General features: G+C 40.1%; 1 protein-coding gene across 1 annotated transcript; it reads right to left on the reverse strand.

Annotated features, from left to right (window-relative positions):
- Window positions 1-473: 473 nt before the first annotated feature.
- Window positions 474-21,520, reverse strand: znf292b (zinc finger protein 292b). Its single transcript, XM_042503028.2, has 8 exons — window positions 21,321-21,520; window positions 16,412-16,566; window positions 16,146-16,224; window positions 14,423-14,558; window positions 12,392-12,594; window positions 10,357-10,493; window positions 8,976-9,117; window positions 474-8,004 (listed from the first exon to the last, which is right to left on the reverse strand). The coding sequence occupies exons 1-8, from the start codon at window positions 21,483-21,485 to the stop codon at window positions 901-903; spliced, it is 8,121 nt and encodes a 2,706-aa protein (XP_042358962.2). The 5' UTR covers window positions 21,486-21,520; the 3' UTR covers window positions 474-900.
- Between the last annotated feature and the right edge of the window lie 1,025 nt (window positions 21,521-22,545).

Here is a 22,545-nt window from a genome sequence, read left to right on the forward strand (position 1 = left end):
GGTGATTTAACACAAGATTTTTGATAACTATCAGTAATGTGGATATAGTCCCTTATTTCTGTCCAGTTTAAAAAAAATTCCATCACTTCACTGTAATGCGGCCTTTATAACCAGCAACAAACAAACCGAAAAACTAAGATGATATCTACATTACATTATTACAGCCCTGGGCAGGCGCACAGTATCTTTGGAACACTTCCAGTCATTATGCTAAGCTACCAATTAGCACAAAAAGCAAATTTGCATTTGACGAACCGCAAAAAATTAGGAAACTTAAAAGAGAGAAAAGAAACCCATTTTCTAGGTCAGAAATCATAACTACAGTGCGGAGCCCATTTGTTTTTAATATTTCAAGAACTTTCATAAAAACATTTTCCATTCTGTTTGCATGCAAACTTCACACCATAAAGGGGAATTCCTAAACTGCAGTGTCTCTAAACCAAATGGCAAATGATAAAAAAAACAAGTCAAAGTGTAATTGTAAAAAAACGGTTTGTTTAATAGTAAGACTGCTGGTGGCAGTGGGTGATTTCAGACTATATAACCAACGCACAATAATCAACATCTTCGAATCACAAACTACACACAACAATACAACCCATTTCAAAGTCCGTTTGTCTTGAAGTCCCACAGGGATGATTAAGACACCAGAGGCTGATGTCGCAAATTTACAGGTAACCTTTTGACTCAATAGTTGATAAAATAAAAACATGCTATATACTTTTCTATAAAAAAGACAAAAATTGTACAGATATTACAGTATTATTCAAAACAACTCTTTTTTTTCTTACTGGATGTGTAAAAAATATTTCAAATGTGGGGCACCATCCGCAGCAGATTTTACTCATCTAGTCCTGAGATTCTGCTTTACAAAAACAAGAAAAGGACATGTTTTAATTTTTACAATTTTACTGTGGGCTGCATGTCCTGCAGCTGTTTCAACATAAGGTCAGTGACACCCGAAAAGGTCTTGTCTATAATGATTTTGACCTTACTAAGTGATTTCAAATTCCTAGGGTTGCTGAACTTAACACAGGTGTCTTTGGTGTTCAGACTGGATGTTTTTCTCCCGGTTTCTGGTACATCAACTTTCGTCATCAGGGGATGGTCATTTTTATTTGACTGTTCCAGGAATTTTAAGAAAGACATTTCAAATCCCATTGGTTTAAAAGCGGCCAGTGAAGCACTCGACTCAGTCACTGCCTCCTGGATTATGGCAGGGCTAGAGGACTCAGATTTATCTTCCTTAGTGTAAACTTCTTCAGTCTTGGTTGTCCGTGGAGTTTTCTTGCGTTTCACTATTTTTTCGATCAGTTTTCGAGGGCGTCCTCGTTTGCGTTTGAGCACCACAGAGCCAGAGCCATCTGAACTTTCATCATTTGATATCTTGCTATCGAATACTGTAGAGGGGGACCCTGCTGCAGCCCTTTTGCGCAGGACAGGCTTTGAATATTCATATTCTCCTCCTTCCTGGCCAGTGCCAGTTTCTGCCATCACCTCGTTCTCTGACTGTTCAGAGGTGTTGTCTGATTTGGAATCGTCACTCCTGACGGGGCGGCACTTCTGCCTGGGGACCTTTTTGCAGAAAATAAAGTGACTCCTTTGCTGCTCCAGGTACTTCTCTGAAAGTCCGTGTCCCACGTAATGTTTTAAAATGCTTCGCTCTGATTTCATGACAGAGTCACAACCTTTAATCATACAGGGGTACTGCAGAGGAAACTTCTTCGTGCACATTGCAGATGCCTCAACTTTAGATTTTAAGGAGGGCTTTCCATATTTAGTCCAGTGATTGCTTTTTTTTGCCTTGCTGACTCTCTTTGTGTCACTTCCCTTCTGTACGATCTTTTTATTGCTCTCAATGTTTTCCTTCCCATTAATCGTCTTGTTGATTTGGAAATGCAAAGTTTTTGAGTTCTGCTTCATCCCGTCTTCTTTTATCTGCTGATTCTTTAGTTTAGGCTGGTACAGGTCCTGATGTTTCTTCATGACATGTCTGAGCAGGTTTGACTTTGTGGCATACGAACGATCACAGCCTTCAATTTCACACTCGAACAAGACGTTTACTGTTACAGGTTTGGCCAACTTTATATCTTTATGCTGTTCTTTGACATGCCCTATATACTTCCAGAAAGCCGTAAAGGATGCTGGGCACCCTTGGTGGCTACAACTAAACTTGCCGAGCTTGATGGTGGACAAGACAGTGCCCACCTTGTCAAGACCAAATTCATGCAGCTGAAGATAATGCTGCACGAGGTTAGGAACTTCCTGAAAAACTCGGGAGCAGTCTTTGACTTGGCATCTGAACTCAGAAATCTGGGGAACATCTGCCTCTGGTTCCTCATCTTCGTGCTCAGTTGTTTCATCCTGTCCCTCACTCTGGTCCTGCTCTTTGTTCACCTCCAAAGCCGACAGAGCAGACTGGTGAACTGCCCTGTAGTGGAGGATCAGATTGTGCTGGATAGTAAAGGCTGCCACACAGCCTTGATGAACGCAGCGATATGGTCTGTACGGACTCGTGTCACCACCTGAGTTGGGTTTCTTCTCCTTTGTCTTCTTGGCAATGTCTATTGCCTGCTTGTTAATAGCAGATTGTTTGTCAAGAGGTGGAAGAACATTAGCTTGAGCCGTGGCATACAGAGCCTGGGCGAGAGTAGCCGACATTTTGGGCAAATTGACTCCAACTTGCTGACTGGGCACCCTGGGCAAGATTTTTTGCGGCCCACGTGACCACTGTTGTGCTGCCATCCCAGCTTGTGCTGATAATATGGTTTCTGTGGAGGTATGGGCCTGCACTGGTGGAGCAATTGCTTGGTTGTGCACAGGAGCTGTTTGCAAAGGGTGAATGACTGTGGAGCGATTGTCATCTTGAAAATTCTGATTAGCTATGTCATTAGATGGGTAATTACATTTTACTGCATCTTGGGGTGCATACAGATGTGCTCCATTTTCCACTGATGAGGGAGTAGCTGTTGGGGTTTTAGCTGCAGGAGAAAGTCGGCTTCGTATAGCAGCAGTAGCAGCAGCATTGGCCTCTCTGCGCTTCATATCTAGATCTGCAATTTCTTTAGCTGATAATTTGTGCACCGACTGGTAGTGAGCACGAAGGTTTGAATTGCGAGTGAATCTTTTACTACATTTCAGACACTTGAAAGGAGCGTATAGGCCATACCTTTTCTTCACAACGTTCACCATCTCAAGTGTGTAGTTGTGAGCTTTAGAGAGGTGTTTCCAAAGTGCTTCACCTGACATCGAACTGTATGTGCAGTTTTCATTCTCGCAAGCAAATGGCTTGACTAAGTCCCTTGTAGATCCTGTTTTGATTGGGGTACTAATGATTTTTTGTTCCACAGGAGCTGGCATCTCAACAGACATTTCTCTGACCAAGTCAAGCCTTTCAAATGCACTTTGAATTTCTGTCATCCACTGTTGCTGGCTGGCAGATAACTGAGTGGGTTCAGGATCTGGATCATTTGCCAGGACACCTGTGGGGCTTAGTACATCCTGCTTCAGCAGTGTGGAGGACTCTCTGAAACCGGTAAAGCTTTCTGTGTTCAGGAGTTCTTCGATTTCACCAGAGGTTGCTGGGATGATTGTCAAGTTATCTTGTCCTTGACCAGCTGAGTCACTCTTTGTATCATCAGACATCTGATGAAGTCCAAAATTATCAGAAGGACTGCATAAAGGGCTAAAGGACAGGGGACTCTTTGGATTAGCATTAGGGTCAGTGTTGCTTGATTGACATACGCTGTTTCTACGCTGAAAGTCACCAGCCAAAATCTGCTCTCGCAGTCTTTTTTTAATATCATGATCAGCTGCCTTCCATTGCATCTCAGCCTGCTTGCCACTTGTTGATGCTGGACTAAGCTGACTGTCAGGTAACAGTGATTGCGTCACAGGGTTTGAATCTGGTGTCTGAACTGCTGTCTCAGAGTGATACCCTTCACTGGGGTTTGTAGGAACACTTCCAGGAGCAGCAGACGGAGGGTTTTCTGTGAGAATTTGAGAAATTAGCGGGTCTGGAAATTCACTACCAGCAAATGTATTGACACTAGGCTGAGGATAATGGGCTGTGCTGTATACATTGTCCTCTCGCTTCAGCAGGACATCTTCTGTGTGCTGTATGACTGAGCTCCCTGGCAAACGCTCACCAGCTAAAAATGGACCGCAAGGGTTTTGGAACATTGGCTGGGGAGCAGGTGCGTGCACAAAAAGATCGGACATGTTGGACTCAGCCATTATTTGTTTAAGAATGTCATCATTTGACTCACCATTCCCGAATACTGGCAGATTTTCTTGTGAATAGTTAGGGGTGGGGTAATCTTTTGTGGCTGCTGAAACTGGCAAATTTTCTTGTGAATAACTTGCAGAAGGGTAATCTTTTGTGGCTGCTGAAACCGGCAAATTTTCTTGTGAATAACTCGCAGAAGGGTAGTCTTTGGCTGCTGAAACTGGCAAATTTTCTTGTGAATAACTCACAGAAGGGTAATCTTTTGTGGCTGCTGAAACTGGCAAATTTTCTTGTGAATAATTCGCAGAAGGGTAGTCTTTTGTGGCTGCTGAAACTGGCAGATTTTCTTGTGAATAACTCGGAGTGGGGTAATCTTTTGTGGCTGTTGAAACTGGCAGATTTTCTTGTGAATAACTAGGAGGGGGGTAATCTTTTGTGGCTGTTAAAACTGGCAGATTTTCTTGTGAATAACTAGAAGTGGGGTAATCTTTTGTAACTGTTGAACCATTTGTAACTGACTGTAGAGGCTTCTCTTGATAAACAGCAGGAGGATCATAAGACAGCTGTGGCTCAGCGGTGCTAACTGTTGGCTCTGAATTGAGAAGGTCAAGAAATGATGATGGCAGGTCTGTGTTCAGTTCTGACTCTTCGTATGGTTTGCAGATAACACGCTTGGACAAATGGCCTCCGAGAGATTTGGGACTATCAAATTGTCTAAAACACCTGCAACAGACAAATTTGCCATCCTTAAGAATGGCTGGCCATTTGGTCCTACTGCTTTTTCTGGCCTTCTTTTGATTTTCAGCAGTGTTTTCAGAGACAACTGGACCATTTAGAGGTTGTTTGCTAGAGTCTTTTTGGCTTTTCTTGGATTTTTTGGGTCTCCCGTCTGGAGAGGATAAATTTGACTGCACATGATTTTGCACTGAATTATTTTTTTCTGGCACTTTGGAAGCAGAGACTAAACTGCTTTGCATCTGTGAGATATGTGGAGGAATTAGATCTGCCGCTTGTTGTGACAGTTGCTTAGCACGATCCATGTACAAGGGCATAACTGACTGGGCTCGATTGGCTACAAGTGGTGATGGCAAGGATTCTGCTGGTCTTTTCATTGTTGAGCCAAGCATAGAGCAAGATGGGACACTCAGAGGCAACGGAGCACTGGTAGAATCGACCTGTGGCATTCCTTGCATTATTGATGAGTAGACTTGGGAAGAGCCAGAGATCTGAATTTGCTGACTTCCGGGGGTTGGGTGCCAACTTTGACTACCTGGTGCTTGGGACTGAGTTGGTATTGGATTTGTATCACTTCCTAGCTGAGAGAGAACAATGGGATTTAAAACATTCTCCATCAGGAGTGAAGCACTCTGGTTGTGAGTTGGTATGGATGAGGTATGTAGAGTAGTACAGTTTATTCTTGCACCCATATTAATATAAGGAGTTGATTGGATAACATTCTGCCTCTGAACTGCGTGAACTGGTACTCTGTTCCCCTGCTGGTTCTGAACTGGGGTGACTGAACAGGGACGTCCAACAGTTGCTGTGCTTGGCGCTGGGGCATAGGTTACCTTGATTTTAGTGCGAGTGACTTTCCACTGCTCGTAGAAATCTGGGTGAACTGTTTTCATGTGCTTGGCAACACTTCTGTAGGAGCTGTAGTGCCTTGTACATGTTTCGAATGCACAGTGAAATCGCTCTCTCTGTCCTGGAGGGGGGACTGTGCTCATTGAGGATGTCACAGAGTTCTCTGATCTGTTACCAGTAAGTGGCTGAGGAGTTACTGTTGGAGGGAGTGGTTGTGTCATTGCTGGCCCTACAGAGTTCTGAGGCAGTGGTAATGGTAACAGGTTGCTGCTACACATTGGCCCTTGCTGTCCTGGCAAAGGTAAGCTGCAGTCGGGGCTGTAACTCGTTGATCCAGCATTTACATTCCCGGGGAACATTTGTGGATGTGACACGTAATTTGCTTCAAATGGAGGTACTGGTTGATTCTGTTGGGGTGGTTTCATATTATCGTTAGAATGACAACCTGAAACATGTTTGTGGGAATTTACAGGCTGAATCACAGAATTATTCAAACTGTGAGTCACAACCTGTGGCGGACTGGTGACTGAAAAAGGCGAATTTTGTGGTTCGTGTTTGACTCTGTATTGTCCCAAGTTCTCCATAGGTGCTTGTGAAGATTTGAGCAAACTCTCAATAGATGCTGACAGCCTTCCATTACTTGAATTACTCTCAGAGTCCCAGTGTTGTTCGGAATTCTCATGTTTAAGGGGAGTGCTACTGGTAAGCATTTGTTGAATTAGTGAAGGGCCAGGCTGTGCATTTTGGGGATTCTGCTCAGTAGATGGCCTTTGCTTTTGTTTAGTGGCATGCGCCTCCTGGTGCAAATCCAGCTGCTGTTGTGTATGAAATACCTTTCCACAGTCTGCAACTTTACATGTGAAAGTTTTATAATGTTGTGCCTCATGGTCATAGAGTTTGAAGGCCTCGTTGAAAATCTTTCCACAATTTGGAAACATGCACCTGGCCTTAAAAACAGAATGTGTTTTTCTGTGTATAAGAAGCTCAGTGTTGGACAGAAAGCTTGCCTTACAGTTCAGCTGTATACAGATGTAAGGTTTCACGCCACAATGGACCTGTAAATGATCATTAAGATGGGTGACATTAACAAAGTGACGGCGGCAGTACTGGCAAACAACCTTTTTGCTCTGCATTTCAAGGAAAGTCTTTGCTTCCTCATTGTCACCATGACCTTTAATGTGAGCAATGAGATTTTTGAAATATTTGAAGCTCCTTTTGCATTTTCCAACAGGGCACACATTGTCCTCACTACTCTCCGTCTCACTCTTAGCCAGTTTGTCCTGAACATTCAGACTCAACCCCCCATTTTGCACTGATAAATCCCCATTTTCATAAGGTTTGTTTTCTGTCTTGGCCTGTAACGCTGCCATTACAGGGGCAGCGGTTTTAGGATTAGCCAACTTCTTGTTTGTTTTCAATGCAGTCAGTCTCTCCTTGCACGACTGTTTAACATGCGATGTTACATGGGGAATCAATGTGTCTTTTGAGGAAAAGGTTTGAGCACATATTGGGCAGCTGTACACTCCGCCTCTCAGATGAGTCTGTGCATGGCGTACAATCCTGTGGCCAAGAAACTCTTTGTCACACAGCACACAGTACTGCATGTACACCTGCCAGTTTCGGAACCTGGCAGATATGAAACCTTTTTCTCTCAGTTTCTTCATTTCTCGGTTTTTCTGTTTCTTGTCCGTTATATCTTTTAGTTCATAGGTGCCACTCACTATGTGGTCTGGGACATTATTATACCCCTCCTGACTGAAAAAGTCCTCCTCTTCTTCAGGATCCTCAGTATCATTCAGCAAGTCAATGGATGATACAATTGAAGCCTCCTCACCCATTAGTCCTAGACAATGACGCTTTAATGTTTTCCAGTCCCAGAATTCCGGGTCAAAAGGCCACTGGGTTTTAAAAACCAGCAGGAGCTCGCAGCGTAGAGAGTTGGGAACAGGCATGTTCTCCTCCTCTAGTTTTTGATCTGGTTCATTGTAAAGAGTCTCCACAGCGTAGTATGAATCCACTGTGGGCTCCAAGAGGAACTCAGTCAGCTGGCAGGCTCGCTTGACTTCCAGGTCAGTGGGAAGCAAGCAGGAAATGGTCTTACACACAGTGGCCTTGGTATTCCCATCATTTGATGCCATTCGCAGAGCCCTTATGCACATTTCGATACACACCGGAAGTCCAACGCTGTCAATCTATGAAAAAGAGAAAGCAGAGTAATTAAAACTGCTAAACGCATGAGGTACTGGGCACTGGGACCTGTTAAGGGAAAACACCAACTAAATTAATAATTCCAATGTTGTTTTCATGGCTAAAAACGTTCAGTCAATATTTGTGACCATGCTTCTCTCTCTCAAAGCCAGAGGTCAAAGAAGCAAGTCTCAACCTTGCAATTACTATGAGGTCTGAAAATGCTACATAGATGATGAATGTGAATGAATCAGATTCTACAGATGCACAAATTGTTTGTTTTCTTAATTATACACACATGGGCTTTATTCTACTGTGTAGTTCTGAGTTCTCAAACAGAAAAAAATCATAGATTTAGAACATTCCCCTGGCTGCTCTTGCTTTCATTTAGAACATCTTCCACCTTTCATTGACTATGGAGCTGCCCAAGACTTTATACTTGATGACATAGCAAATTTGAGTCTTACCAGTTTTAGATTTGGAAGAGTTGCCCATGTTTCCAAATATTTTTGGACTGTCTTCATCCACAGAAATTAAGACAGATTTTGGAAACTGGTGTAGTTACCCTTTAATCCCTTAACACCTTGGTCAACGTCCATTTTCTTGTGATGTGTTCAGGCACCATTCACAATCATTTTAATCTCTGAAACCTGAGGTAATTGATTTGATTTCTTTCAAAAACATGGCAAAAAACATAATGAGCAACTTCACAAAAAATGTCCTGCGAATTACATAAAAATAGATAAATGAAAAGATGAAAAGTAAATGACCTGAAAATAAGCTGTTATAATAACTTTGTGTTGGCATTTTTTCACTCTCAAACTGAGTCTTCTTACAAATCAATTGTGAATCACATTAAAAACATTGTTATCCATGCATACAGAAATGCCCTTAAAAAGCTTACATGCAATGAGCATTTGATACATCTTGTTTGTCAGTGGCCCCAAACTTTGATAATACCATGCGACCGACTGACCTCTGATTGGATGACCTTGATGAGGAACAGGATGTGGTAAACGGTTTTGGAAAGCAGGGACATCTGGCGGCATCTGTCAAGAAAGCCCTGCTCTGATGGCTCCAGTCGCTTCAGCAGCTTACTCCAAAACAGAGTCAGCTCCCTGGTTAGAGGAACGAGAATTCATTGCCCAATTATTGCATTTATTGTCACAATATCTATCAAAGCTCATAATGACCATCAGCCTCTGAGTATTGCCCCATTTATCAAGAACACAAAGTGACACAAACACTTTATAGAAGAGCATTATCAGCCAAGGACACAGACTGTGGCTTAACATGACATACTAATTATGTGCAAGTGATTTAACATTTGCAGGTGGTACATTTGAACTCACTGAACAACCAACTGAACCGTTTTTTTTTGGGCTGAAGCTGCTACATCGATCTAGGTGAAAATGATATTTTTTGTTGTTCATTTTTAGTGAACTAGTTTTAGTATAAACTGTGAAGGATTTTAATTTTTTGTGACTGAGAATGTTAAACTTTAAAACTACTCCGATGCGGAATTGTGATAATGTTTCTTTTTTATAGTGTTCTCTACTTTTATTGCAATGCTACACTAAGTGAATCTGAGAGCGATTTCTGAGGAAGTGTTGGTTTGTTTACTTTTTTAATAAACAAAACAAAAACAATAACAAATGTTACAATAAGTGGAATTGTAATAAGAGCCTATTAAAATATTAGTAATAGTATGTTCATTTTGTTATTTTGTAAAAAAAAAAAAAAAAAAGACAAAAACAAACAAAAAAAAAATTAAGGAACTGTTACTGTTTGGGAGCACACATTTTTCTTGAATAGCATTGCAGAGCTATAAAATCGCCAAGAATATACACTGGATTCATTTTAATAACTTTTAAGTACTTGATGTGTGTATTGTGCTTCTGTGTTATTCAGGTAACTACAAGTATTGCATCAGGACTCAGCACTAGCAGATACTCAAAATCAAATGACTTCGATGGGGATTTTAAAAAAATGTAATCAGGACATCCCTCCCTGAACTTTTTTCCCCAGTATGATGTGTGTCGATGTTTCTTTACACCAGCAGCATATCACATTTTGCTTGAAAGGCCCATTAATTAATCTAAAAGATAAACTAATTCTGAAAAACATAAATCAATTTAGAAAAATTCAATCAACTGCACTCAAACATATTTGTTGGTGGGATAAAAAACAACCTTATTAACAACCTTATTCTTTCTTTTTAAGACAGGTGTAGATGCTGAGACTAATAGTTTTATTGTCATTAAATTTTGCCCTGTAATATGGATCTCCTCCTCCCTTTATATAACAATAAAACATGTAAAGATGAGCATCAAATGTGCTGGCTTCTGTTTTCTTACCAAGCACAGTACGTATCTTCTTGGAGGAGCTGTCGGGTCAGGAAGGCCGAGCATAAGGTGAAAGCTGCCTTCTCGTCTCCGTCTGACTCCAGGTTGCAGATCATCTCTAAAGCGTCGCGGCAATCCTCCTTTGAAAGCTGGACAGATAGATGCCATGTATACAGTTAATGGTTTCACTGGAAAAAAAATTAGCAGCACCCCAAAAACTAAATCATCCAATATTTCCAAAGTATCAGGAGGCACTATGAATGCCTCCAGTGTGAACGTCACACAAATGGCTTTTGAATATGGTCTGCCATCTGGTGGACAAGAAACGTGTTACAGTAAAGTCCTGTATGTACTGTAAACAGTTAAACTGAGTAACAACATGTGGCAATGTTGCAATGTTAAACTGGTCTGCTTGAATCAGATGTTAGCGGTGTAACACTAAGTGTTTATCCCGAAGGGATGCGAAATCCTGCGTTTGATTTGCCCTGTAACCCAAACAATTACTGTCAAAATATCTTGTCAACTATTTGTATGAAACAAAAAGGCTTTTTGTTATTGTTGTTTTCTTTCGACTGTAGCATGCTAGGTGACTTTGCCCATTGACCTGGCTGACCTGGCTAAGATTCGCCTAAATGCATGACAACGTTGTTCCAATACAGCTGGGTACATCTGTGGATACAATTTTTAAAAAATCAATTTACATGGACATCACCTGAACATTTCAATTAGAGGAACAAGGTGAAAACGGACTGAACAGGGAGTCTGGCAGCCTCATACTACAGATTCTGACCTTGCCGAGGTATTAACCTAAGCCAGAGAAATGGTGCTCAAACTGTGGGGCGGAACCCCTGGAGGAGCACAGAGCCACTGCAGGTTGGGCGTGAATAACAGGGAAAAACATATGAAGTGAAACAAAGTTGGATGAATATGATGTATGGAGAGAAAATAAACTAGAGGTTGCTGATGAAATCATGTTAATCTTAACTAAACTCAAAAATGAATCCTTTTATATTGGTTGCTTTCCCAATTACTGTTGATGCTTGAAAAAACTGGATTTACCGCCGTGTGCTGTTATGCCTCCACGCACAAGTCAAGTTGAACTTACAGTTTGCTTCCATGTCTTTGAAAACTTAGATGCTTCACACACATTTTCCTCCTGGCAGCACAGAAGATCTATACAATCAGCTCAGTTTCAAGACGGACACCAAGGGTTCTTGAGTCATAGCCAAAAAGTTAAGTTTCATGAGGTCACTGTGACCTTGACCTTTGACCACCAGATTCTAATCATTCATTCTTTAGTCCAAGTTGGGTAAACTCCTTCAAGGCCACCTTTAGATATTAAGTTCACTGAAATAAGACATATGTAAGGTCACTTAGACTTTTACTTTTGACCACCAAGGTTTTATCAGTTTGTCCTCGAGTCCACTCGAATGTTTGTGCCAAATTTGAAGAAATTGCCTCTCTGTGTTCTTGCGATAATGTGATCACAAGAATGAGACCGACGAGGTCACAGTGACCTTGACCTTTGACCCCCCAAAACTAATCAGTTCATCTTTTAGTCCCAGCAAATGTTTGTGTCAAATTTGATGGAATTCGCTTGAGGCATTTTTGATATATATCGCATTCACAAGAATGAGACAGAGGTCACAAAAACCTTGACCTTTGACCACCAAAATCTAATAAGCTCATCATTTAGTCCAAGTGAATGTTTCTGTCAAATCTAGAGAAATTCCCTTGAGGCGTACACAAGAATGTGCTGTCCAGCCGACCTGACAACCGAAAAACATAAGGCCTCGGCCCTCGGCTATCACCTGCATGGAAGCATCAAAATTGCTGGGCGGAGGGGCGCAAAGCTTTTTTGGTTCCTGAAGGGAACCCAACTGTGACCCCAAAACCAAAACAAAGGTTAATGGATTTTATGTACACTGAGACTGGTCGCTAATACAACACCACTGGGTGTGATTACAGCCTTTCTGCATAAGTAAGCCTTTTCCAAACTCTTTCTTGTGCTTCAAGTCAGCAAACTCAACCATCCCGCTCCACCCACCTCGCCCATCAGCTGGTCCTGTTCTGAGGTAGCACAGAGGCACACGAGGTACATCTGCTTAAAAGATCCCTTCCCTTGGAAGGCAGGACAGTCGTAGCACGCCTTTGCCAGCAGTAAGGCCTTCCCCGACTCATTCTCCTTCATCAGCTGCTTCACTCTCATCTCCAACAGCACCGGTCCTTCCTGCACCAGGAACTCCTCCACTGAAAAACAATGGACAATCAGATTTTTATTTATTTTTTAACAGATTTTTAAAATGTATTCAGATTTTTCTCAACTAAGTTTTTAGTCAAGTGTAAAGCTATCCCTTTAAATACATGACCAAGTGCATCATTTGTTACCCTGCATTCAAGACCATACATCATTATTCTAATATTTTTACTCTTACTGCTGCTCGTCAGTGCTCCTGACAAAACATGTCGTATTTCAAAGTTCCTCATACCAACTCTGAACCAGTAAGGAGTGGTTTCCACTACTATGCACATTACTGCTTAAGGGGACAAGCAACACAGCCTGAAGTTCAAAACACTCAACACACTCTTTACTGGCTTATATTTCTGGTAATATGTAAGACAGGTTCAATTAATATGGCCGTGTGTGTGTGTGTGTGTGTGTGTGTGTGTGTGTGTGTGTGTGTGTGTGTGTGTAACAGTTGTTTTGAGTGAATAAACTTTCTTGCTGTGATCTTGTGCATATTACTTTTCACAACTTCACAACAGATCTTGATTTCCTAAATACAGGGTTCCTGCAGCTTAAGGCAAGGTAGACTTCAGACTTTTCTGGACTATTTCAATGCCACTTGGAACAGTGTCAAAGAAAAATGTTCTAATTTAATTTAAATTTATTTTGCCCAAACATTTACTGTAGCAAAAAATACGTCTTTTGAGAATAAAAATTTAGAGGATCCATGTTAAATGTTAAAAAAACAATCATGTTTAGTGTGAAACACATGAAGACAATTAACATGTACTACAATAAAAGTATCTATTTAGTTTCCTAACTGAAGTGGGGAATATCTGGCATTTCTGGACAGTTTGGTGGGCAATATTGTGTTTCTCAATCTGCATGTGAAATTCCACTAACTGCATTCCCATCATGACGAGTTTAAGAAAAGGGATTTATTAAAATTATTTAACAAAAAAAATAGATGTTGCCAATCATTTTGAGATTTTACAATGCAACGTCAGGAAAAAACAGTTCATAACCTCTTATTTACTATGTATGAGCATTTTTAAGACTTTGGAAAAAACAAGTTAAGTCAATTTTATACTAATTAAGCCCTTAATTTTAGATTACTTTAATGCCTTTTAAGACTTTTACAGGATCTGCAGGATCCCTGTGAATAAATTCATCCCAACTGTTTGTCTAGTAAAAAATAATCTCAATCTCATCCAAAAATAATCTTACAAATCAGTCAAGAACAGAAATTATGTTTCTTACAAGATTGTGACAATGAAATTATGATTAAAATATCTGTTATTGTGGAACGCCATCTGCATTTCTGTGTATTTTGTTGCATAAAGTATATGTTGACAAGCCTTCAAAAAGCCTTCTGAAGAGAAGACTCCCTGCAGCATGGTGAATGTGCAGCATGGTAGTTGTGGAGTGTTTCTTGTAATGTGTGATGTTTCATTTGTGCCAAACGTGCCATTTGGTGTCACGGCAAAAAAGGTCAAATTTGGTCTCATGTGACCATACAGCCTTCTGCCACTTTGTTTCAGTCTCCCACATATCTTCTGGCAGAACACAGAAGGCAATTACATATCTGACTAAATGCTAACATTTAATCTGAACTGGAAGACAACTGAAATTACTTTTTAGTTCTTTCATTCTGTAGTCAAAAATCATTTCAATGCATTATTAACTCTTGGGGCCTGATTTAATATTTTGAAGCTGAAAATGCTTTACCTCTCTATTACTAGAGATACTCACATAAACAAACACTAACATATACACGCCTCTCTCCCTTCATTTTTTGGTCCAGAAAAGACATAGACTTGTAGGAACTATGAAAACCACACAGGAGCTCACCTTGGTCAGCCTGCAGGCTTTCCTTGGACAGAAGGCCTTGCAGGGTGCTGTTGATCCAAACCCCATCATACTGGCCCAGGGCGAAGAGCAGGGACAGCTGGGTGATTCCACTCTCCTGCAGCTTACTGGAAGCAAACTACATGACAGGAGAAATCTATGAATTTAAGTAAAAAAGCAGACACTATGTGACCATCTACAGTCTACTGAGTAATTTTAGTTTGAACGCCCATTTTCTCATTTGAATCTGAACACCTGAGATTGCTGTGTAATGCAGGTTTTGGACAAAAACTCAGATATTTCAACTCCAAATTTAAGATAGGAGTAGCATTTACATCATGTTAATCCTAGGGCTGCCCCTTGAAATTTGGACATTCAAATCATAAGCCGGATTGGTCCACAAAGACTGCTTCAAGTTGAGCAGTCCCTTTTTGCAATTTCTGCAGGACAGTGTGCTGTGCAGTGTACTTCTGGAGACATACTGGTCCCAAGATTTTGCTGCAGGGTGAACGCTCTTTACTTTCATGCTAATCTTTGATACAAGCAGTTGTGGAAGTGCAGGCAGTGGCACTTAGTGGCACAGAGGGAGTAAGCGGCCGCGCTGTAAGGTGAGGAAGGGGTCAGTTTACAACTCATAGCTAGTTCAACAACACGTTCTCAGGCTCTTGTTTGACATCTAGTGTTGGCAAAACTTTTGTTGTGTGTTTGCGATCCGTCGTTGACTTGTTTACTATATGAGGTGGATGCTGCTGTCACACTAACCGTCCTTGTAAGCCCTGTTCAAACTGTAAAACTTTATATATACAAAAAAACAAAAACAAAACTAAATAAAACAAAAGACAATGCGGGTACCCGGTAGCTCAGTGGATAGAGCGGGCGCCCCATGTACAAAGGAAATGTCTTTGTGGCAGTGGTCGCAAGTTCACTTCCAGCTCTTGGCCCTTTGCTGCATGTCATTTCATGCCCTCTCATGCTTACATTTCGTCTTTCGTCTTCGTCAAACAAAGGCAAAAGTCGAATACATAATCTCAAACCCCTCACATAGGTATTTGTACTGAACTGCTGAATCAGATTCGATTATTCTGATAATTCTGAGTCGGGTACAGCCCTACTCAATCCCTTTTATACTGTTGAAACAAAGGAAGTTATCAGGTGAAAGACTTTACTTTTGAAACTGGCCGTGACATTTTTAGAAACAAATCCCGGTTCTTTCTTAAGTGAGAATCCTTGATGTTGCTGATGCTGTGGTCCTACTTGACGCCAACTACTACTGCCATTATTATTAGTCATACCTCCATTATTGCTATAGACATGATTGCTATTGCCACAACAATATTTGCATGTAATATTATAAATAACACTACAAAAATACATTTATAATCTTTTTTGGTTGTAGGTTATGTTATTGTTACTATTTTTGTTGCTGTGCATCTTAACCCCTCCCGCTTTCATTTTGTCATCTACTGTAATTTTATTGTTCTTTATGACATCTATTGCATGTCTGTCACTCCTAGAAGAGGGGTTCCTCCTTAGTCGCTGTTCTGAGGTTTATTTTTTCATTTCAGGTCCATTTTTTCTTTCCGTTCAAGGGTTTTTTTGGGGGGTGTCCATAGTTGCTGTGAGGGTCTGAGGCCAGAGTGATGTTGTAGGCTGTAAAGCCCTCTGAAGCAAATTGTTATTTGTGATAAGGGGCTTTATACATAAAATTGAATTGAATTAGCTTTACCTGCACAGACGTCTTGAAATTTTTCCATAAGCCAACTGGAACATCAATCTTCAGTGAGAGCAAAAGCTCGACAAAGCTCCTGCAGAACAAATGGCAGTCAACAAAAACACAACATTGATGTTTGAGCACTGAGCTTTGATCAAATTAACAAAGAAAGCTATAATAGCTTTTGTAAGAGGGTGGCATTCTGCACAGTGATTACTGACGATGGGGCTGAAGCCAGAATCTTATCTGCTAATTATTTCATCTTTACTAGCAATACTTACAGCGAGAGCCTCTCAACCACAAGAGGAACATTTTCACACTGCAGAGAGAGGTGCGGAGAGGCCTCGGCATAACTCAGCAGGGCCACTAAGTACACTTCCACCAATGGCAGAGGTTCTTCCTCTATCCTCCAACGGCCTGCATACTCCAGAAGTGTCTACAGAGAGAGAAACACAGTCATTTCCTTACTAAACAACATTAAAAACTCCTATTTATATGGTAAACTTTTGTACCAGTTCGGAAAAAAATAACAGAAGGCTGAGTATTTTGCACAAGCAGCAACAACCATCAGGGCTGAACATACAAAGAAATGACAAATTCCACCGATAGCAAAACAAAAGGTTCAACAGAAAATCTAAGAAGACTGCTTACACTATTTGTTGACAAGGGATATTTGTAATATTGTAGACCATCAAGACTACCGAGGTATGATCCATTTTAACTGTTTGCCACATGGCTATGTCAGCATTCATATCACATGCTAAAAATGCCCAAACGTGTTTCAACAAAACACCACAGAGAACACAGTCAGTATGTTAACATGATAGAAAAGGTGGAATTATTGTGTCAGTCACACACCCAGGAAATGCAACTGGACATTGAGCTACTCCATCATGTAAACACCTCAGTCAGACTTTAACTAGACTCTGCATTATGCGCATGCACCCTGTCACCAGGCTGGCCTGCCATAGTCTTGGTTATTAATGGGAAACACTGTTATATGTATGTGACACAGTTGTGATTGTGATTTAAAAAAGTGAAAAATGCTAATCACAATTTCCCAGAGCTGCAAATGACGAGTTCAGTTTTTTTCTTTTGTCTAATCAACAGTCCAAAACCCAAAGACTCTTCAGCTACCATCGTACATGGCAATAAAACAACAGCAGATTCTCAGGAACCAGCAAAGGTTTGACCTTTTTGCTTGAAAATGACTGACACCATTAATCACTCATCAAAACCTTTAAAAATTAATGTTCATTCTATCGACTAATAGATTAATAAACTGATTGTAGTTCTAGTCTAATTGTCTGACCACTTGGGTTACTTAAAGAAGCATTTCACCGATATGAAGAGAGTTTTCACATAAAACTAGCAGCAGAAAAAGGCAAAGACTTTTGAAATTATTGCTATATGACCAGAGAAATCAGAGAAAAAGGGCGCTTTTGCTCAAAAGGGCAGAAAGCATGGATCTATTATAAATAGCAGAAAGCCTATAACTACCAGAATGCATCAAGCCTGACCAGACACGCCCACTAGTGGGAGACTTAATGTGGACTGCTCTAGGTTAAACGGTGGCCAGCAATCTTGTGTTACAGTTGAACAATACGCCAAAAAATTTGTTTCTGAAACATTTGAAGCAAAAAATATGCAACTATGTAACAGAATCTTAGTTTACATTTGATCGGTGCTGCGTAGTTTTACCATTTGACAGGATTTTGTTCCAAATTTGAGAGAAATAAAGGCAGCGGGTAACTCTCTTGATAAGCTGTATAGATCCATGCTGTTGGCTGCAAATATGCCAGAAAATGCAGAAGTACAGCGTGTAGTTCGAGCAACAGCCCAAGAGCCGGCGAAACTCCTCCAAATGACACATTTTACATCATCTGAAGGAGTTTTGCTGTGGGGGGAGAAGGGATAACTGGGCACTGATTAGAAGGGAAGTTTACCACAGTTCATGTGCACATACAACGCATTAGGGCTGTAATGATCCAGTGATCTGTATCAATATATCAATGAAATGAGCAACGATCCCGCAACATCAATGCAAAGTGAAAACACTGATCCATATCATCCTCTTTCAGATGCACCTTAACTTTGAAATTCTGTGTGACCATCACACAGTGACGGACAGATGGCGAGCAGACAAGAAAAGGATGATGAGGATAATGTTATTTACTCGGGAATAAAACATCAGTGTGAAAATGTTTCATTTTTGGAAAAACTGCGAGTCAACAGACATAGCACACATCATTATGTAAACAAAAGCTGTACTCAGGAGACATGACGTACAAGACGGACATCTCACTTTGCCAACCTTTTTGTGACAGTGACATTAGCTGCTCTGTTTCAACGATGTTCAACGGAAAAACCATGCATGCAGACTGAAATTCAGCCGTGCTGTTTTGTTGGAATATGCAGTGACGTAAACCAGCAGTGAGTAAGAGAAAGCATAAATAATACACGTTAATTGGTTAAATTATAAATACAAGAAAAGTCAGCTAGCCTCTCAGCTAATTTATGCAATGTAAAATGCCATAGGCTTATGCTAATAACATTGACAAGGAAAGCCTGACTTTTGCTTGTCATGACCTCGACAGTTATTATTGAACCAAGTTTTATAATTCTGTCAAAAGACCTTCTTGTTAATCCATATTTTGAGGATGTTGGGAGAAGTTTGTGTTCGAGTCAGATAGCCCTGAAATTTAAGGAAAAGGATCGTTATTTGAATTAAAATAAAAACCTTTTTTACCAGAAAGTATTTTCAAAAGAATGAACCAGTTTTTCATCTTTTTTTGGTATGTTATTTTCTGTCCAAAAGCATAATAAAACAAAAAAAAGGTTGGCAGCTTCCTCTGTAACTAACTGTGTTAAATGGGCATATTATATCAGCTCATATTGATTGCAGGCCCTTAAATTGAGTTGAAGTCATATTGAGGCAGACTTTGTGACATTGCCAATATTGTATCCTTGTCCACAGTATGAATATAACATCGTATTGTGACGAAACCAGTGATTCACACCCCTACTACCTACTACATTGTTTTGATTCAAAACTGGTTGAAAATCAATGAAATATCCCTTTCCGTTGTGTATCTGTGTCCACAGATCTCAGCTGAACAAAATGTTAACAAAACCAATGGCAACTATGGGCAACACCACAACAACAAAATCAATATTCTGAAAAACAGCAATTTTCATTGCAAAAATCCAAACAAACAAAAACATAAGAAAGCAGTGATGTGGTGGTCAACAGCACAGGGTTTCTTAAATATTTTCATAACCAAGACCTGTTCAGTTATCAAGTACATACATGTATGCACATATGACTTGCACGATTAAAACATCAATATACTGCATATACACTTTACAAAACCCCTCTTGACATTCAGTTTATTCATTTGCAATTTGTGCCATAACTTTCATCTTGTGAACTGTATCTTATACTGACTAATTTAGAAAAACCATAGTTTCCTGAGAGACAACTACAGAAAACAGCACATTAACTCTTAATATCCAGAATTTCACAGTTCAGACTCTACCACTGATGTCTATTTAATAATTTGGTTTGAGAATTTACTTAACCCTTGGAAACCTGAGAAAAAATGCCTTTTTTTTTCAAAACATGGGGAGAAGGCAGCAGGCATCTTTAGAAAAAAAATAACTGTACAAGAAAATTACCTGAAAATCAGCACAAAAACAAACAAGCAAAATAGGAAAGTTAAAACAAACAAAAAGAAAAAAACAAGGGTATGACTTGAGAAAAGCTGCTTAAAATATATTACAATTGTGTAAAAATAAAATGTATAATAATAATTATTATAAGTTTTCTCTACATTTCTATCTTTTTCTTTCAAAATTCAAATCATTTTCTAAATCTAAATTTCTTTTTCCTGTGTATTTCTTGCCAAGTCGCTCAGTGCTTTTTCTCCAATGTTTTTGAAAGAAATCAAACCAAGTTGTTCTGAGTTCAAAGGTTTAAATACTTGTGAAAGGTGTCTGCAGCAATGATCAACTCTGGCCAATAAGATTATTTGTGAATGCATTTATCTCTTTTTATCCATACTGTTCCTCCATGTGACCTTGTAACTCATTTCCTTTCAAGATCAGATTATACCTTTGTACCTACATTTAATTTTTTCCGTCAAAATTCTAGGTCTCGCTTTGAGCTCCGTTTCTCGAGACACTGGACATGTTTCCTTTCACCAGATCCCCTCACCCAAAAAATGGGAGTCGAGCTGCATGGTGCAGATCCGCCCTCCCTCTACACTCTCCGATATAGTCGCACAGCTCGCTATGTTACTCACATCTCTCTGTAGCAATAGTGTAGTGCAGCTGGCCTGCTGATGGGGAGCGTGCAGGACTCAGGGGAACCTGGCTGTATTGGATGTTCTATTGTTTAAATGTGCAACTTTGGTGAAAAAAACGGCGTGCCTCCTGTGCAAACGCGTGCGTTCCGTTTGGCACGTACACACGCGAAAACCATCGCGGGAAAAACCCACAAATCCCTGCGGTTCTCTTGTGAGGGCTCGTCAAATTCGCTCCATTTCACGTAAGGTAGTAGTAAAGGTCACGCTGTTGTTATTGTTGACATCGAAAATGTGGGGCAATGACTTCAACAAAACCGTTACAAAGCGGGACCAATGCAATTAGCGAGCGCGAGAGCTACATTACCACTATAGTCAATCTGCAAAATTATGCTCACGTGCACGCGCATGTAGCCAAACATACCAGGCTAAAAGCTAATACTGGCTAACTGCAGGTAGTGGCTGGTAACAGGAAATAGTTAACTTTGCTACAATATGACAAACATGGAATCAGGTCAGTGTTAATCTTTTACAACTCTGCGACAGATACCTACATATATATTTATATATCTACATGAATTTCAACGCAAATTACATGACGGTTTACTCGCCTTCCCTCCTGCAGACACGGGAGCTAGCGTGTGCTAGGAGCTAACGTAGCTGAGGTAGCATACATTGAGTTCTACATCTTCTGCTTTGCCGGTTAGCCGGTTAGTAAACTTTAACCATTGCATGCGGTTTTATTGTGGAATTGTTAACATTGCACAGCTCGAAGCCTTCTCTTTATGGACTCTCCAGGAGCCAGGATGTAACGTTACCTTTACTGTCAATGCTAGCAGGCTATCCTGTTGGCTAACGTTAAATATGCGAGGGGGGAATAACTTACCCTGCAAAACTCCTGGCAATACTCAGAGGAGGACTCCACCGAAGACTCGCCGCTTTCGTTAACCACGACTGTTTGCAGATCTAGTAACCGCTGTCTGAGTTCTCCTATCGTTTCACTGATACCGTTCTCAGGACTACGGTCCTGCTCGGCCTCCTCGTCCGCCATCTTCACACCCAGCTCCAGCGCGTAGCACCGCTGCGTAACTACGTATGTAACGATGGAACGTTCCATACGTTCGCAGCGCGAGGCGATGTTTACGCAGTGATGGTTGGGTGAGGCTTCACCAGGATTACTCTGAATATTGATGAATGTAATAACTTTACTGCGCTTTTCCTACATTTATTTCAACAGAAAGTAAACAGCTCCCCGCTGTAACTCTTTAAAAAAACGTCACTTTCCTTGTGCTGATTTCAGACACCCTTCACAAGTATTTAACCCTTTGAACCTCGAGCAAATTAGTAGGGTTTTTTTTTCAAACACATTGGAAAAAGCCAATGAGAGACTTGGTTAGGAATGATCCACAAATAATTAAATATCACAAATTATGTTACAGAATTACTATAGTTTTAAGCATTTTCCAGGCCATTTCCTTGTCTATTTATTTTTTTAAATTCTCTTGTTTGTTTTTTTGAATTGCTATCATGTAATTTTCTTGTACTTTTCACATTTTTTGCGGATTTTTAAAAAATAATTTCTTCTTTCAGTGTTCATTGCCTTCCCCCCCCCCCGCGTTTGAAAGAAATCAAGCAATTTTTTTCAGATTTCAGTGGGTTAATATACAGTGTATTATGTCTGTGTAATGTGATTACAACTATGCTCCCTCTTCTTGTTTGTAAGCATGTGCCTTGACTGTTTTAAATAAAGGCAAAAATAATTCAATAAATAAAACAGAAAGAAGTGACTGAAAGACATAATGCAGCTTGTAGCTTCATTCAATCAACTAAATCTATTTTTGGATTTTTGTTTATATATTATATTATATTATATTATATTATATTATATTATATTATATTGTATTATATTGTATTATATTGTATTATATTATATTATATTATTATATACATTTTAGTGTGCACTGCTGTCACTACTATGCAAATCTAAGATGTAGAGCTGCAGCCAGGATTCTGAACTTATAATGTATTTAGTCATTTAAAAAAAAACTTTTTTTAATTAAGTCAACTGTTCAGTTTTATTTCCTGTAATTTTATCATGAAAGTATAAAATT

This window comes from Plectropomus leopardus, chromosome 16 (assembly GCF_026936395.1).
Source record: "Plectropomus leopardus strain MGB_pleo_1.0 chromosome 16, ASM2693639v1, whole genome shotgun sequence".
Classification (NCBI taxonomy): domain Eukaryota; kingdom Metazoa; phylum Chordata; class Actinopteri; order Perciformes; family Serranidae; genus Plectropomus; species Plectropomus leopardus.

Coding starts and splice junctions, on each gene's coding strand:
- znf292b (XM_042503028.2), bottom strand. CDS start 21,485: ATGGCGGACGAGGAGGCCGAGCAGGACCGTAGTCCTGAGAACGGTATC. Junction 12,595..14,422: donor AAGCCTGCAGGCTGACCAAG/GTGAGCTCCTGT, acceptor ATTGTTTTTCAG/TGGAGGAGTTCCTGGTGCAG. Junction 10,494..12,391: donor AGGACCAGCTGATGGGCGAG/GTGGGTGGAGCG, acceptor CTATCTGTCCAG/CTTTCAAAGGAGGATTGCCG.